The sequence below is a fragment of the Ceratotherium simum genome, chromosome 33, assembly GCF_057802395.1.
Source record: "Ceratotherium simum simum isolate JZ-2026a chromosome 33, ASM5780239v1, whole genome shotgun sequence".
Taxonomy (NCBI): Eukaryota; Metazoa; Chordata; class Mammalia; order Perissodactyla; family Rhinocerotidae; genus Ceratotherium; species Ceratotherium simum.
Genome location: NC_141932.1, coordinates 11,204,412 through 11,222,342, shown reverse-complemented (window position 1 = coordinate 11,222,342; position 17,931 = coordinate 11,204,412). Strand labels below are relative to the sequence as shown.

At 46.1% G+C, this 17,931-nt stretch overlaps 1 protein-coding gene across 17 annotated transcripts; it reads left to right on the top strand.

Moving 5' to 3' along the window:
- The first annotated feature begins 9,079 nt into the window (after window positions 1-9,079).
- Window positions 9,080-17,931, top strand: LOC101388134 (sialic acid-binding Ig-like lectin 8). 17 transcript variants are annotated; one of them, XR_015549441.1, is made up of 10 exons: window positions 9,081-9,599; window positions 9,809-10,087; window positions 10,316-10,363; window positions 11,158-11,415; window positions 12,497-12,593; window positions 15,264-15,372; window positions 15,937-15,999; window positions 16,214-16,502; window positions 16,590-16,643; window positions 17,833-17,920. XR_015549441.1 is itself a non-coding variant. In XM_087421266.1 (5 exons), the coding sequence occupies exons 1-5, from the start codon at window positions 9,164-9,166 to the stop codon at window positions 17,844-17,846; spliced, it is 1,035 nt and encodes a 344-aa protein (XP_087277392.1). In that variant the 5' UTR covers window positions 9,080-9,163; the 3' UTR covers window positions 17,847-17,931. The 17 variants fall into 17 exon arrangements, 1 of the variants encoding a protein (XP_087277392.1); XR_015549444.1 differs by lacking the exon at window positions 16,214-16,502; XR_015549436.1 differs by having other exon boundaries at window positions 15,937-16,502.

The following is a 17,931-nucleotide window of genomic DNA, read 5'->3' as shown; positions in this document are numbered from 1 at the left end:
TGCTGTATGTGGGACGCGGCCTCAGCATGGCCGGAGAAGTGGTATGTCGGTGCGCACCTGGCATGCGAACCTGGGATGCCAGTAGTGGAGCGCGCACACCTAACCACTAATCCACGGGGCCGGCCCTTTACAAGTCTTTTCCATGTATGTTTTCATTTCTCTCAAGTGTTGGGGGGCAGGGCCATGATGGAGACAATGATGTCAGAGTCATATGTTGGGAGCTCAAGGGTCTCTGGGACTCCCCATGGAGACCAGCATGCAGCAGGCAGCTGGAGAGACGGATGGTCTGGAGCTCTGGAGGAAGGTAGGGACTGGAGATGGACAGTGGGAACATCATGGGGGTCCATTAATCCTGATAGTGAATGCCTGCTGTTGTGGGTTGAATTATGTCCCCCAAAAAGATTTATTCAGGTTCTCACCCCTGATACCTGTGAACGTGATTTTATTTGGAGACATGACCAAGTTAGTATGAGGTCAGACTTATTTTGCCGGGTGGAGGCGGGGGGCGAGGAGCCCTAAATCCAGTGACTGCTGTCCTTATACAAAGAGCGAAATTTGGACACAGAAACATGTAGGGAAGAAGGCCGTGTGACAGTGGAGGCAGAGATTGGAGTTGTGACGCCACAAGGCAAGAAACGTCAAGGATTGCTGGCAACCACCAGAACCCAGATGAGTCAAGAAAGGATTCTTCCCTAGAGCCTTCCGAGGGTGCGTGGGCCTGCTGAAACCTTGATTGTGGTCTTCCTGCCTCCACAACTGTGAAAGAATAAATTTCTGCTGTTTTAGGCCACACAGCGTGTGTTAATTTGTCACAGCAGCTCTAGGGAACTAATCCATCTGCTTATCACCTATTGTGCATCAACTCCTCACCTCTCCTGTGTTATTCAGTCCTCACAGTGACTCTGAGAGGGTCAGCATTGCCTCTGTGTCACAGAGGAGGCTCGGGTGAGCTGCTCATATCCACACAGGCCAGCAAGTGGAGGGACAAGATAAATCCAGTTAGACAGCCTCAGTGTTACAGGGGGTTGTTATCAGTGGGCCCCAGGGATTTGCCCTGTGTCCAGGCACTGTCCTAACTGGTTGGTGAGCATCAAACAGTCAAGTGTTTCCTAAGAGCAGTGACGACCACAGCTGCTAAGCTGGCCATCCACACTTCTATGGATTCAGCCAGCTCAGAGTCTCTCTCTGTCTCTCTCTTCTCTTTCTTCCACCTCTTGCTCTCCTTCTTTCCTTTCCTTTTTCCTTTTTCTTTCTTTAATTCCCTCCTCCCTCCCTCACTCCCCAGCCTGGTCCTGGAAAGGAAAGGAACAGACTTCCCAGCCTTGTCCTCTCTTTTTATCTGTCTGTGTCCACCTCTGAGACTTTGCCTGGGCAATGTTTCCTCACTGCCCGTTCCCAAGGACAAGTCTATGCCTGATTTGTGATACTGGGTAAAGGTATTTTTGTCTATTTTGATCACCAAGACCAATACCTGACGCATAATATGCTTTTGATAAATATTTTAAAAATTAAAGAAAAGATACTGTTGCTTTAAAATATGTCTCTAGCCCAGGTCTTTGTTCTGAGCCTCGTACTTTCCTAACGGTCCTGATGTTGTCTGTAAGGGCATCTTCAATGCTCCCCATCCCGATAGATGGTGAGCCCATGGGGTTAAGGAGTGGGTCTGTTTTGGCTCCCAGAGCTGTTCAGAAAATTTTGTTGATAAGATAAGTCCCAGAGAAAGCCCTGAGTCAGGTCGATATGTCCCCAGGAGGCAAAGACAAGCAAATTCAGAATCTACCACTTTCAGAGCAAGCAGTAAGTGAGCCTGCTCTTTGTCTTGGAGGAAGACGTGACCTCATCCCTCAAAGTTGCTCCCTGGAAATACATCCATGAGAACTCGGCCAGGTAAGGAGCAGTCAGAGCATCATGATTTGGGTAGAGGCAGCATATGTTGAGAGTATGAGAGACTCAGGACTATCTTTCCCAACAGGTGGTTTTGCTCTTCTTTAATGAAGTGGGAGTTCTCAGAATATTCTCATAAAATTCTCCTTTTTTAGGATAGACTAATAATTCTGTCACTTGTCGTCAACATATTACTATAGAAGCCTGAGCGTGTGGCTGGTTCCCCATCAGAAAACCAGGAGGATGTTGTGAATAGAGAAACCCCAATACTGACATTTCACAACTCTGTTTTCTCACTTCAGGCTTTGTTTGAGAAAGTTGAAAAGGAGATGACTGGAAGGAAGTGACACTGTAGGAAAATAAAATCTCTTTTTTGGCCATAAATCCATTGCACTTTCTTCCATCCAAAGGCAGCCAGACTTTGGTTATGTCTTCAACTCCTCCAAGTACCTCAAAGGATCTGGGCTCTGGAGTGTGGGGTTCTTGTGTGAGCTTCATCAGTTTAGGACGTTCCGGGGGGAAATTGGCTGAGCAACGCTGTTGTAGAGAAAATGAGTCAGTGGGATCCCAACTGTTCTAATCAGGAGCATGAGCTCTACTTATCTTCACTCTAGAAAGTTTACTCCAGTTACCCGATGAGAAGAACTGCAAAAACTGGTTATTTCCAAAAGCAGTGATGTTATACCACTTTCACTCAAGATAAAACGAAAACAAATACATGTTCTCAGTATTTTGAGATGGATGAAGAAGATGTGGTATATATATGCAATGGAATACTACTCAACCATAACAGAGGATGAAATCCAGCCATTTGTGACAACATGGATGGACCTTGAGGGTATTGTGCTAAGTGAAACAAGACAGAGGGAGAAAGTCAAATACCATAAGATCTCACTCATGAGTAGAAGATAAAAACAACAACAAACAATCACATAGAGACAGAGATTGGATTGGTGGTTACCAGAGGGAAATAGGGGAGGAGGAGGGTGACAGGGATGATTAGGCACATGTTTGTGGTGATGGATTTTAATTAGTCTTTCGGTGGTGAACATGATGTAACCTAAGCAGAAATCGAAATATAATGATGTACACCTGAATTTATATAATGTTATATTCCAAAGTTACTGCAATAAAATAAAATAAAAATAATTTGAGAGATTTATTAAGTATAGCACATCTCCCATTAAAAACAAGCAGTAAAAATGAAATTTAGAAGACTAGGTAATTACTCTGCAAAATAAAATAGAACTATATAGCATCATACCTCCAACAGGATCAAATGAGAGAAAAAAACAAATGTCCTGAAACAAAAGAATGGAGTATACCAAGATGGTCATCAAATGTTGCTGGCTCTGGGAAGCGGGACCTGCTGTTGATGTTATAGACCAGACCACGGGCGCCACGTAACCTCACGTGTGTGATGGTGCTTAGCACAGAGTAGATGTTCAATCAATATTCAAGAATGAGTGAAAGTCAGCTGCTTTCTCCAGGATCTAGATCTAAATATTCTATTTAGTAGATATAAATTATAAGTAGTAAGGTCTTATGAGAAAACCTATTTTTAAAATTTTCCTGAAATATATTAGTCAGTAAACAAGGGTTATGAATACTTCTCAGTAGTATAAGGATTACTCTTTGAAACTGATGGCCCCTCGCCCACGAGTTCCTGTAACTCCGATATCTCAGCCTCTCAACATAAAGCCCAATATTCTCCCAGAATCTTTCTCTCTTCAGTTCCCTATTGGTCTCTTTAATCTTAGGTCCAATTGTCTTTCATATAATGTTTTCATAATGTTTCCTGGAGTTAGTGTGATCATGGAAAACCACCCAACGCCATGTTTTCTATGAGTGTGGGGCCAGGATTCCCAGCACCCTGAGTGCAAGAGGGAGTCCAAGGAGAGTTAAGGGCTTGGGATACTCAGCGCCTGGTTCCTGGGTACTCAGTGCCTGAGGAGTGGGACAAGAGGGATTCCAGAATCCACCTATTTCTCTGTTTTAATGGCTTGAGAAGAGGGGAGGACCAACACTCATTCCACCCTTCACCACTATAGAGGGAGCTATTATGTTTCTTCCCAGATACTCCATTCCCATGGACATCATTGCCTTTCAATAACATAGTAAATGAAAGAAACAACCTTTTTTCTCTGAGACTCATTGGGAGAGGGGTATCTGCCACCCCATAGCACAGCGGGAGTCCCAAGTTGACGTGATGGGAAGGATGAGGTCATACATGGTATGTCCTCATTTCCCCATAGTCAAGTTCTGCCCGTAAGCCTTTCTCATCAAAGCATAATGAGATCAAGAGCTCCACTAACTTTCCCTCAGGTATCACAGGCGAAGCTTGAGGGCCACGGGACAGGAGCATCAGCCCCCAGTATTCAGAGGATAGAGGACAAATATTTTCTAGAGCTCAGAGCTTCTCTGGGAAAGGGAGACTTCAAACACTGGTTCTAGTGGAGTAAATGTATCTCTAGTCAATGGATTATAAATAATTTAATGGGAATTCTTTGCTGTAGGTAATAAATATAAGCTTTACAATAAGAGAAATTTGAATTCAATTCTGGTTTCTCCATTTGCGAAGGGAGTGACATGAGAAAGTTAGTTACTGTGCTTCTCTGTACCTCAGTGTCCTGCTCTGTAATGTGGGGAAATAATAAGCCCCATGTCACAAGGACGCTGTGACACACGTAAAGCACTGTATGCAGGTCCTGGTACAAGGTGTGTGTTCATTGTGTGCTGGTTCTTTATCCCTTGAAATGCAAGTTCCTGCTGGCAACTTAGCCTGTTGCTGTGATTGGCGAGTCCCATCCTGTTTTAAGTGAACACGGGACATTTCAGTAAATGGAGCTAAAATTTCACCAGCAAAGTACAAAGCAGGAAAGGAATAAAACATCACACCATATCCTTCTCAATGGGGTCAACTGGAAAGAATCAGAAGTCTGTAGTGTGGCCCAGAAAGGTTCCTGAGCCTGAATAATTTCCTCTTCTCAAGAAGCAGGAACATATGCGGGAAAGTTGGGTTGACAGAACTCTGAGAACTTTCACCGAGATCTCCCAGTTGGCACACATGCTCACTCATATGAGTGGACTGATCTGGATAAAATCAATGAAAAGACTTCCAGAGAAGAAGGCTTACATATCATAGGGGCTGGCTCTGAGGGTTGCCAGAGCTTAGCATCTTCCCTTACACTGTTCTCAGTTTGGTTTCAAGCAAAAACCTCAATGTAGGATACACCTCTAGATTTATGGAGAGGACCCTAGAGAAGCTTGAAGTATAAGTGGACACTTCCAGGTCAGGGGAGTCCTGGACCTCAGGAGGGGTGTGCCCATTCCCATTTGAGTTCTACCCTCTTTCTCTCACCGGGGATTCCCTCAACTCCAGACACTTGGATCTCAGACAAGTTGGTTGAAAGTAACACCTACACCTTAAACCCTAGCTCTGAGTTAAGGAGGAAGATACAATGTCTGGAGAGACTGCCTGTGTAAAGCATGAGAATATGAAGAGTAATCACATGAACACTATAAAACATACTAAAACAGAAAGGGGGAAGAAAGATACAAGGATGTGCAAGCCAAAGAACTCAGTCTGGGAGCACTTACAATGCCAGAAACAGAAGAAGATTTCTTTCAGGTGTTTCAGTACAGCTGAAATTAATAAGGAAAAACAGTGACACTTAATAGCTCAGGAGAAAGGTGAATAATTCTTAAATCCAGGTGACAGGTTTGTTATTCTATTCTCTCTTTGGTACTTGTTTAACAAAAAAGTTAAGAAAAGCTATGATGTTGTTTCAATGCCCTTACGGAAGGTTTTAGTTTCAGTTTGGGTAATTTCTATGAATTGATCTTCAAGTTACTGCTTCTTTCCTTGGTTGTTTCAAGTCTACTGAGTCCATCAAGGGCATTCTTCATGTTGTCAAATTTAAAAAATTGCTACCATTTCCATTTATCTCTTTGTGTAATTTTCGTCTTTCTGTTGCAATTCCCCATGTGATCATGCATTTTGCCCACCTTTTCCACTAGAGCATTTAACATCATAATAGTTATGTTATATGTTCCTTTCTGATAGTTCCAACATCTGGTTCATATCTGAGACTTCTTCTGTCGATTGCTTTGACTCTTGAAAGTTGGTTGACACATCTTGCTTTTTGTGCATTTCCAAATGTTTTATTGAATGTTGGACATTGTGTGTAGAATAGTAGAGACTGAGGTAAACAGTGTTTATGCCTGGAAGTGGGCATGCCTCTTCTGTTGAGATGGTAATGTGGGAATTTGAACCTGTCCTGTCAGAATTGAGCTGAATTATGGTTATGTGGTTGGTATACTTACCTTCAGTCACCAGAGCTTCAATTCCTCTGGCATTACTGAGGATCGTGACTAGTCTGTAGAAGGGGTTTTCAGTGCTTATTTTCCACCTTTAGCTTTGCTCTTCCCTATGACTCTATTTCTCAGAGACGATCTCTCTCCGTGTTCTTGCCCAGTAGAAGGAATACAGTACTAATCATTATCTAGATAGACTTATTTTGTTGGAAAGGACCTAGAAGAGGCAAAAAATCATAAAAAAGAGAAAAGTTATAGTATATTGGTACCACAAGGTACCAAGACCTCATATAAAGCCACAGTAATTAAGATCATGTGGGGCTGTTACTAGGATAGACCAATAGAGCAGGATAGAATGTTCAGAATCAAACCTACACATATGCAATTACTTGATTTATGACAAGAGCTATGCTTCAATGCAGTGGGAGAAATATGGCCCTTTTGAGAAATAGTGCTGGATCCATTGGCTATCCCTATGGGCAAAAAGGAATCATAACACCTACATCACACAATACAGGAAAGTTCATTCCTAGTGGAATGGATACGTAAATGTAAAAAGGGAAACTTTAGATTTTTTTAGTAAACATAAAAGACAGTGTGTGTTTTTGTGGCTATGCAAGCATTTCTTAAACAGGGCAAACATTTACTAACAATGACAGAAGAGATTGATAAACTTGACTACATTAGAATTAAGAAACTCTTCATAAAAGATGCCATGAAGAAGATATTTGTTATAAAAATCTCCAAGAGAGAACTTGTCTGCAGAATATTTAAGTACCTGTGAAAATTGATAAGAAAAGGATCAACAACCAAATAGGAAAATGGGCAAATGACTTAAAGTCCTTCACAGAGGAAGATGCTCAAATCCCCAAGAGAATATGAGAAGTTCCTCAGTCTCATGAGTCATCAAGGAAATGCAAAATAAACCCACAATGAATTCCACTAATCTCCAGCATGATTAAAACGAAAGCAGACCAAAAATCCCACGAAGGAAACAATTGGAAATATCAAGTATAGTCCAGAATTGAAATTACTGGAACTCTCATAGACTCATTATTGAAATGTAAATATTATAAACACTTTGGAAACTGTTTGGCAATACTTACTAAAACTGAATATGCACATACTCTATTACTGAGAAAGGCCACTCTACAAGATACACCCATCAAAAGTGCACATACATGCCTAAAGCACCACTTTTGTGGCACCAATCTTCGTCAGAGATCCCTACTGGAAATAGCCCAAACATCCATCAAAGGTAGACAGATTATAGAGTGTACGGTATATGCACACAATGGAATTCTTTCATCATTGACAATGAATGAATTACTGATGTGTCGGTAAATCTCACAGCAAAAGACTGAGCAAAGGGACCAGACACAGATGAACACACACAGGAAGTTCCCAACTACGTAAAAATTAAAAACAAATAAAACGAATCGATGATAGAAGTCAACAGTGGTTCTTTTTTTTGGGTGGGCCTGACTAACTAGGAATGGACATTGGTGACGCTTCTTAATCTAGATGGTTATTCTGGGAATGTCATCATTAGGAAAACTGATCAAGCATGTCTTTATAATCAGAACTGCTTTCACTATGTATATTTGCTTCAATGTTTTTACTTTAAAAACAATATATGAGGATACCTCACACAAATATATGCTAATTACTTTTAAAATACACATCACATCTAAAAATTATAAAAATGTATATTTTACTTAAACCATCTCAGGACAAAGTGAAAAACCCAAATAGCCCTGTACCCATAAAGGAATTGATTCAGTGGGAAACATTATGTTCCAGGGAAAAAGTTTAATGGCAAGTTCATCCGAATGTGCAGGGCAGAAAAAATTCCAACTTTTCATAATCACTTTCGAGTATGAAAGTCACATCAGCCAGTATCACTTTTGGAAGTCTTTTGCTTTCTCTAGACCTATATTGAGTTCTGCAGAGTAGGGAAGTGGTGATGGCTGATCCCCAAGAACTTCCGAGAGCAGAACCTGCTCAGGCAACAACTCAGAGGTTGGCAGACCTCACCATGCTCTGGAGCAATGAGGAGAAGCTTGGTCCTGTGAGACACCAGCGATGAAATAATCTGTCCTGGTGCCCAAACAGGCCCCACAAAGGGGAAAGTTTCTATCCCTTTCGAAATCTGCCCCTTCCATCCTGCACTTTCTTCCTTTCCAAACCCATGGTGTAGAGAATCACAGCCTCAGTTTCCCAGGCGTCCTGTGGGCTGAGATCCCCTTGACGTACTCGGCTTGTGCTAACACACGGAATCCGGGCCTCTACCGTCTGAGTGTCCCCTCTGCCCGTCCTCCTGAGACACAACCTCCAACCTGCAGGGAGACCGACACCCCACATTGCCTGTGTGTCCCCCATTGCCGCCCCTGTCACAGGGAGTTCCAGGTGCCCAGACACCTATTGTCTCCCCACTGGGCAGTGACTCAGGGCTGCGTCCAGGGCTGGTGTGTGACCTCATGAGCAGAGTGGGGATGCCCACTATGTGGATGCTGAGGGAAGGAAGTCAGTTGGTCTCCCTTATACCTTGGTTCCCTGAGTCCCACTCCTGGCTGGAATGACCTCCACAGAGAGACTCAGGGGTTCTGGCCAGAAGGCACCAATTTTCACTTGGCAGAAAATGATCGGTGTGGGAAAGGGGATCCACAAGGAGGCAAGAGACGGGGCTCAGGCCCTGCATGGGGTGTGATTTTGGGTGAGGCTCTCATCATTCTGACCCAGGGTTCCAGGAGTGGACGTGGGAGGTCAATGGTTGACTGCAAGGGCTGTCCCTGCCCCAACGGTGTCTGGATGTGAAGTTCCTCCTCTGAGCAGGGTCACTGTTCTGACCTCACTCTCATCTTCCTGTTGGAGCTTCCTCTAAATCTGCAACTTTTAGTTCCTGAGAGAGAACCTTAAGAAATGGACTTTCTCGGGGAACCTGGCACCGCCAAGCCCAGACATGCTGCTGCTGCTGCTTCTGGCCCTGCTCTGGTGGAGGGAGGGGGCTGAGGGCAAGAGGGAGTTGGAGAAGTATTACTGGCTGCAAGTGCAGGAGTCAGTGACGGTGCAGGAGGGCCTGTGTGTGTTTGTGCCCTGCAATTTCTCCGACCACTGGATTGACTGGACTGATTCTCTGCCAGCTCACGGCTACTGGTTCCGGGAAGGGGCCAAAACAGACCGAGCTGCATTAGTGGCCACAAACAACCCATATCGAGAAGTGCAGGAGGAGACCCGGGGCCGATTCCGCCTCCTTGGGGACCCCTGGAGATACAACTGCTCCTTGGACATCCGAGACGTCAGGAGGACAGATGATGGAAAATACTATTTTCGAGTGGAGAGAGGAAGTTTTGTGAAATATTCTTACACAAGTAACCAGCTCTCTGTGCATGTGACAGGTAAGACGCTGGCTCCCGGAATCCCCACAGGGGAAGGACATGGGAGTCCTGGGGTAGAGCAGGGAGGGGACTCTCTATCCTGGGAGGTGGTTGGGGGTAAAACAGGTTTGGGCTCAGAGAGAGGAGCTGGATCAAAGCCTAAGCCTTCTCTCAGGGCCGCGCCTCAGACCGTCCCTCCTGATCCCTGTGTCTCCCTCTCTCCTCACCAGCCCTGACCCACACACCGGACATCCTCATCCCGGAGACCCTGGAGTCTGGCCGCCCCAGGAACCTGACCTGCTCTGTGCCCTGGGCTTGTGAGGGGGGCACACCCCCCATCTTCTCCTGGACATCAGCTGCCCTTACCTCCCTGGGCCCCATGACCAACCTCTCCTCAGTGCTCACCCTCACCCTACGGCCCCAGGACCACGGCACCAGCCTCACGTGTCAGGTGAAGTTCCCTGCAGCTGGTGTAACTGTGGAAAGGACCATGCAGCTCAACGTCACCTGTGAGTGCTGGGCCAGGACGCCCGGGTCCCTGATGGGGTTCCGTGGCCAGTGGGGATGGGGGATTCAGGGTCTCAGACACTGGTGGTAGATTCCAGAATCCAGGCTGGGAGGGGATCAAGCGGTCGCCCACCTCCACTTTCCCCTTCCGATGAGGCTCCTGGGGCCAGAGGCCTATGTCCACCCAGCCCTCACCACTGATGCGGGGCCACCTTGTCTTTCTGTTCCAGACTCTCCACAGATCTTGACCGTCACTGTCTTCCAAGGAAACAGCGCAGGTAGGAAGGAGCTGTGAGCAGCTGTCCCCATCGCCCGCTCACTCCCCTCAGCCTTGTCCAACCCTCTTCTCAGCTCCACAAGGAGAACAGGGCAACATTCACACAGCAGAGCCCACCTCTTGAGGCCTCTTATCACCCATCTCCTGAAGACTCCTCCAGTCTCATCTTTTTATTTTTTCTGACAATTGCTTAAGTATTTTTGAACAGGTAGTATATTCATATGTCAAAAATTCAAAATGCACAGCAGAGTCTGTCCTCAGATGCCCAGTCCCCTCCCAGGAAGTGGCCTGTGTCCACAGGCTGCTCTGAGCCTTGGTTAGTTTGGCTAAAGGATCTCAGGAGTCCTTTGACATCAGTAGTGTAGACTGTCCTCATCTGCTCCGTGACTGTGCAGTATTCCATGGTCTGGGTGGATCTCATTCTGTACACATCTTCCCCTAGTGGAAAACCATGGCATTCACTCTATTCTACTAACAGAAACACTGCAACAAATACTCTTGTTTCTGCTTTCACAAGTGTGCGTGTGTGTGTGTGTGTGTGTGGGGGGGGGATAAGTTCCCAAAGGCAAAAAATAGCTGCTTCATATGTTCTTTCTAATTTTGAGAGATATGGAGAAGTTGCTCTTCACAGAGGGTGGACAAGTTTACATTCCACCAGTGAGGGGTCAAAGTGTGCGTTTTCCTGCACTTCAAATTATGTCTGCGTGTCTGTCCTTCTCATCAGGTCTGCTTCTGCATCCTTTTTCTTTCTCTCCATTTCTTTGCCTCTCTGACCCTCTGTCTCTTCTTCTCCAGCACCCACAGCCCTGAAGAATGGGTCATCTCTTGTAGTCCTGGAGGGCCAGTCCCTGCGCCTGGTCTGTGTTGTCGACAGCAACCCCCCAGCCAGGCTCAGCTGGGCCCATGGAAGCCAGACCCTGAGCCCCTCACAACCCTTCAACCCTGGGGTCCTGGATTTGCCCCGAGTGGAGTCGAGGCATGAAGGTGAATTCACCTGTCAAGCTCAGCACCCTCGGGGCTCCCTGCATGTCTCCCTGAGCCTCTCTCTGCAGAGTGAGTGCACCGGTGGATGGGGGAGGGGCTGGAGGAGGAGGAGAGCACCCACCCCACCCCACAGTCCACCCAGCAGCCCCCTGAGCTTCAGAGGGGAGCTCAGCTCTGGTCTGTGCTGGGTTGTGAGGCCTGGAAATTCCCTGGGACTCAGAGGGTCACTGTCGTCTTCCTGCCAGGCCAGGGCTGTGGGGTCGGGCGAGGGCTGGAGGGAGAGCCAGGGAAGGAGGTGGGTCTTGGAGGAGAGGGGCTGGGGTCTGGACAAGTGTGTTTGGGAACACAAGACCCTTTCTTTGGGGGCTGGGACGAGCGTCAGGTGAGTGAGTTTCTCCTCTTCACCATAAAACTTAAGGAGAATGGAAAATCCTCAGGAATCAAGAGCAATAATATTGCAATAGAGTATTTAAAAAAGTATTTTAAAAATACAAAATAAACTCCACAAAGAACAAAATGACAACATTTTAATTCAAGACAGGCTGCAACTCAGCTCATGTGCCTCACTCTCCTCACCCTAACCCGTACCCGCAGCCCCTGAGCCTGTTCTTGCTCATGGCAAAGTGGCCTGAACACAGATGTGTGGGGTCCTACAGGGAGTGGGAGGAGAAGAGACCGAGTTCTCAGAGGGGATCACTAATAATCCAATCCTCTGCGGGAAAAGTGTGGCCTTTATCAGGAGTGGTGCTGGGGGCCGTGGGGGGAGCAGGTGCTACAGCTCTGCTCTTCCTGTCCTTCTGCGTCATCGTCATCATGTGAGCAGGGACCTGGGGAGGGAGGGAGAGTCCTGGGGACGGAAGGGCAGGCAGCCACGGATCCCTGAAGCCAGAGCTGGGGGACTGGGTGGGTCTAGAGCCTGAAGCAAGGGCAGGAAGGAGGTCCCTGGCACCCAGGTGAGTCTTTCACAAACCCCGGGCCCCACTGTCCAGGAGGGGGAGCCTGTTCTCAACCATGGGGTCTCTGGGACAGTACCACCCCTCTCCCACCTCAGTCACCCCTCCAGCCCCTTAAGAGAGAACAGAGGAGGGGTCAGTCTTCCCACTGCACCCTGAGCTGGCGAGACTGAAAGGCTCTTGGTCTCTTCACTCAGAGTGAGGTCCGGCAGGAAGAAAGCAGCAAGGCCAGCAGAGGATGTGGGTGACGCGGGCATGGAGGGAGAGAATACAGTAGCAAAGTCAGTCTCTCAGGTGAGTGACTGGGTGTCTCTCCTTCCAGCATCCTGCCTGGATGCCTCTCCCAGGGTGACTCCCTGGATTATCCCTCTCAGTATGGACAAAGTTGTTGTCTTCATCTCCCCCTCCTCATCCCTTCAAGTTGGATCCCCATCTTATCCGCAGCAACACAGCCCCTCATCTTTCCTTCAGGCCAGGCTTGGAGGAGTGACCTCTCTTTCCTCCCTTTCTTCTCCTACAGGCAAAAATTCACTACATCTTGTCCATTTTTCCTCCTAAGAACAGCTAGCATCAGTCTTCCTCTCTCCATCTTGACCCCCGTCATTGCCGAGGCTTCAGGATCTCTTTCCTGGAGCCCTCATCTCCCTGCCCCTCATCTCCCTTGCCCTACACAGAGTGATCATCTAAAAGCCATCATTGTCCAGCTCCTCTGCATTTGATCATATGTCTGCCCTCATCATCTACAGCATAGGCCAGCCAAGTTTTTCTACCAAGAGCCATAGAGTAAATATTTTTGTCTTTGTGGGCCATTGAGTCTCTGTGGCAGTCACTCAACTCTGCTGTTGCAGCATGAAATAGCCATAGACCATATGTAAATGAAAGAGTGTGGCTGTGTTCCAATAAAACTTTATTTACAAATACAGGTAGCTGGCCGGATTTGACCCAGGGCTGCATGTAGTTTGCTGACCCCTGACCTAGAGAATGAAGCTCACACTCCTCAGCCCGCAGCCCTGCATATTCTGGCCTCTCAGCACCTACCTCTCCAGAAGGGCCAGGGTTAGGGTGAGGAGGGTGAGGCACTCTCCTCAGGTGCAAAACTTAGAAAGGTGCTAAAAATCTCAGCAATAGAGATAATACTTGAATGCAATATTTTTAAAAAATCAAAATTAATGAAAAAAATCCATGATGAGTGAAATATCAAAAATCTAAATAATGGTAGGATGAGTATAATGAAGTTACTTAATAATTATTTAAGATCATAACTTGGTCAAGAGGCATTGTCACACGTGGCAGTATTCTCAGTTGCAAACGAGAGACGCAGAGAGGGAGATTCTGAAAATATTCGGTTTGTGTTTGCTTCCAGTAAAGGCATGAAATCAAAATTGTAATAAATTCTGATTTGGGTACACATAAAACCTTTACAACTTACAATAATTTTTTTTTTTTTTTTGTGGAGAAGATCAGCCCTGAGCTAACATCCATGCTAATCCTCCATTTTGCTGAGGAAGACCGGCTGTGAGCTAACATCTATTGCCAATCCTCCTCCTTTTTTTTCCCCCAAAGCCCCAGTAGATAGTTGTATGTCATATTGCACATCCTTCTAGTTGCTGTATGTGGGACATGGCCTCAGTGTGGCTGGAGAAGTGGTGCATTGGTGCGCGCCCGGGATCTGAACCCGGGCCACTAGCAGCGGAGTGCGTGCACTTAACCGCTAAGCTACAGGGCCGGCCCTGGAAGCTTTTGACAGCAGGGTAAAATGCACCTTTTCATTCATTAATTCCTCCAGGAAATGTTATTGAGCACCTACTGAGTGATGAGCACTGTAGGTGGCAGAGACTCATCATGAAAAATATCTAAAATATTGGCTCAATGAACTTGTTTTCTAGACCAGGGTGCTAATCAAACCAGTAAAAAAAAAAAAAAACCAAACAACAAGCAAGTGAATAAAATGTGCAAGGTAGACGTGTGCTTTGGGGAAAATGCAAGGTACAGAGAAGACAGAGGGTTGGGGAGATGACTTGTGGAGTGCTCTTGGTGTTTATTTATTTCTTGTAGTGAAATTTCTTAATAAATTTACCATCGTAATGATTCTTAAGTGTGCAGTTGTGCAACAGATCTCTAGAACATTTCCATCTTGCAAAACTGAAACTCTGCACCCGTTGACTACCCACTTCCCCCGCCACCGCAGCCCCTGAAACCACCCTTCTACTTTCTGTCTTCATGATTTTGACTACATTAGACACCCCATATTAGTGGAATCATGCAGTATTTGTCTTTTTGTGACTGGTTTATTGCACTTAGCATACTGTCTTCAAGGTTCATCTATGCCGTAGTATGTGACATGATTTCCTTCGTTTTAAAGGCTGAATAATATCCCAATCTATGTATACACCACATTTTCTTTATCTATCCATCTGTCACTGGATATTTCAGGTGGTTCCACTTCTTGACTACTGTGAATAATGCTGCAGGGAACGTGAGTGTGCAAATATCTCTTGGAGATTCTGCTTTGAGTTCATTTGGATAAATACTCCTAAGTGGAATTGCTGGATCATATGGCAATTCCATTTTTAATATTGTGAGAAACCTCGGTACTCTTTTCCATAGTGGCTGCCATTTTACATTCCCAGCAACAGTGCATAAGGGTTCAAATTTCTCTGCATCCTCACCAACACGTGTTTGTTTGTTTGGTTTTTAAATAGTGGTCATTCTAATGGGTGTGAGGTGATATCTCGTTGTAGTTTTGATTTGCACTTCGATGATTAGTGATGTTGAGCATCTTTCCATGTGCTTATTGTCCATTTGTATATATTCTTTGGGGAAATGTCTAATTCAAGTTCTGTACTCATTTGTTAAGAGGTTTATTTTTGTGGTTGTTGTTGATTTGTGGGAGTTCTTTATATATTCTGGATGTTAACCCCTTATCTGTTACATGATTTGTAAATGTTCTCTCCCATTCCATAGGTTGGCTTGTGGTTTTGTTAGTGATGTTTGAGCAAAGGCATGAAGGAGGCTCAAGAGTTTGCAATTTGACTGTGTCATCCAAGACCCCTCCAGGAAGAGTGAACAGCAGGTGAAAACAATAGGACACAGGAGGCTGACCAGTGAGTGAGGAGCAGCAAGGACTTCCGAGTGATTACACAGAGGGAGGCAAGGGCCAACAAGCAGGAAATGAGTTTGGGGAAGTCAGCGTGTGTGTACATCATGTCTGCACACACAGGACACTGTGGGCATCTGGAGACATTTGGGCAGAAGAGGAACCTGATCCCACTTTTATTTACACAGGATCCCTCTGGCTGAGGTTCACAGAGAGACTGTGTATATCAGGGAAGTTAGGAAGGGGGCTGGTGAAACATTCCAGGCAGGAGATGATGGTGGCTGGAGCCAGGATGGCGTGAGGGTGGGGCCTGATCGGATTCTGGGTGAATTCTGAAGCTAAGGCTACTGAGAGTTGCCAATGGATTGGGAGTGTGGTGTGAGTGACAGAAAGGGGTCAAGGATGACTCCTAGATTTCTGCACTGAGCAGCCGGAAAAATGGAGGCACCAATCACTGAGGTGGAGATGATTGGAGGAAGAGATTTGGGGGAGAAAAGAAGTTCAGTCTGAATATGTTGAGTTTTCTGTTTGTTTTGACAGGGAATGGGCATTTCAAGCATACCTTTGGATCAAAGTCTTTCCAGAGAGGAGAAGGAGCTGGAGGTACGGATGTGGGAGTCATCAGCCTATTAGATGAGTTGAAGCCAATGTAGTGGATGAGGTCACGAATCAAAGTTGAAGAAGGAAAGAGTTCGGGGCCGCTCAGATATTTAGGGGCAGGGAGATGAGGAGCATCCAGCAAGGGGGCTTCCAGCTATGTCAATGGACCCAGAAAGTGTGATGTCTTGTAATTAAGTCTAAAGGGGCTTTCCTTTAGGGCAGGTGTGCAGTCGAGTCACCAGCTGCTGCAAAGTCCAGAGAGGTGAGGACTGAAAGATGGCTATTTGGATTTCACCAGCAGAGGTCACTGGTGTGCTTGATAAGAGCATTGTCGTGAAGCGGGTGTGTGTGTGTGTGTGTGTGTGTGTGTGTGTGTGTGAATCTTAATTTGAATAATGAAGAGAATGATAGGGGTAAAAATATTAACAATTCTGGTGAAGTGTCCTCTTGTCAAGAGGAGCAGCAGAGAAGGATGCTCCTTGGCAGCACCAGTCACTCTCCTCCATGTGAGTCTATGTTACTTTCTTGTTGCTGCTGTGATGAATCACCACAAATTCAGTGGCTTCCAACAACATGAATTTATTATCTTACAGTTCTGGAGGTCACAAGTCCAAAACGGGTTTCACTGGGCTAAGATGAAGGCATTGGTAAGCAACGCCTCCTTCTGGAGGCTCCCAGGGAAAATGCATTTTCTTGCCTTTTTCAGCCTCTAGAGGGCGCCTGCCTTCCCTGGTTCGTTGCCCCTTCCTCGATCTTCAAGGCCAGAAGCACAGTGTCTTCAAATCTCTCTCTGCCTCCTTTCCCATGTAAAGACCGTTTTGATTACTTTGGGCTCTCCCAAATAATCCAGGAGAATGTCCCCATCTCAATATCCTTCACTTAATTCCATCTGCAAAGTCCCTTTTCCTTATGTAGTCTAACACATTCACAGGTTCCTAGGGATTAGGGCTTGGACATCGCCTTGGACGGCCACCATTAGGGGGCTGTTATTCTGCCTACCACAGGCACATAATTTCTTTGACTGACTTGTTCTCCCACCAAACTGCGAGTTCTCCAAGGGCAGGTGATATGCCTGAATCAAGGCCCTATAATTCTCTCTCGCTTACCCAGTTCCTGTACAACATATCATAATTCACAATTAGATATTTATTTGCTTAACTCATATTTCGCTGCCTCCCTCAATTAAAGAGTAAGGTGCAAGAAGTCAGGGTCTGTGTCTGCTGTGTCCACCAGAGAACATTCAGCACCCAGCTCAGGGCCTCAAACACAGGAGGCCTCGGGCTTCATGGTCAGAAAGAACTGGATTGGATCCTGGTTTCATCAGGGACTTTTATTTGGCGAGGAAGATCAGCCCTGAGCTAACATCTGATGCCAGTTCTCCTCTTTGTGTTGAGGAAGATTGGCCCTGGGTTAACGTCCGTGCCCATCATCCTCTACTTTGTATGTGGGACGCCGTGCCCTGGGTCTTAACCAGCATACCCAGGGCTGCCAAGTGGAGTGCATGAACTTAACCGCTATGCTACCAGGCTGGAACCTTCATCAGGGACTTTGAGCATGCTGCTTACTTTGATCACCTCAGTTTTCATATGTATAAAAAGGAGACAATGATAATATCTTCCTGTGGGGTTGTTGTGGGAAGTTCATGAGATTAGCCAGCACCAAATAACGTGTTCTATAATATTAAATATTCAAGGAAAGCATGAATGAGGAGATGTCAAGAAAAATGTATGTGGGATGAATGGATGAGGGAATACATGGGCTTCTCTCCTGGACACTCGCTGCCTCATCCTGTCCTTACTGTTCTGCTCTGACTCCCTTCTCTCTCCCTCCACTCAGGGTCCCCTGATTGAATCCCAGGAGAGCAGCTTCCCAGACCACCCTCTCCCAGATGTGTCTGCCCCCTGCGCAGGGGAGGAAGAACAGCTCCATTATGCA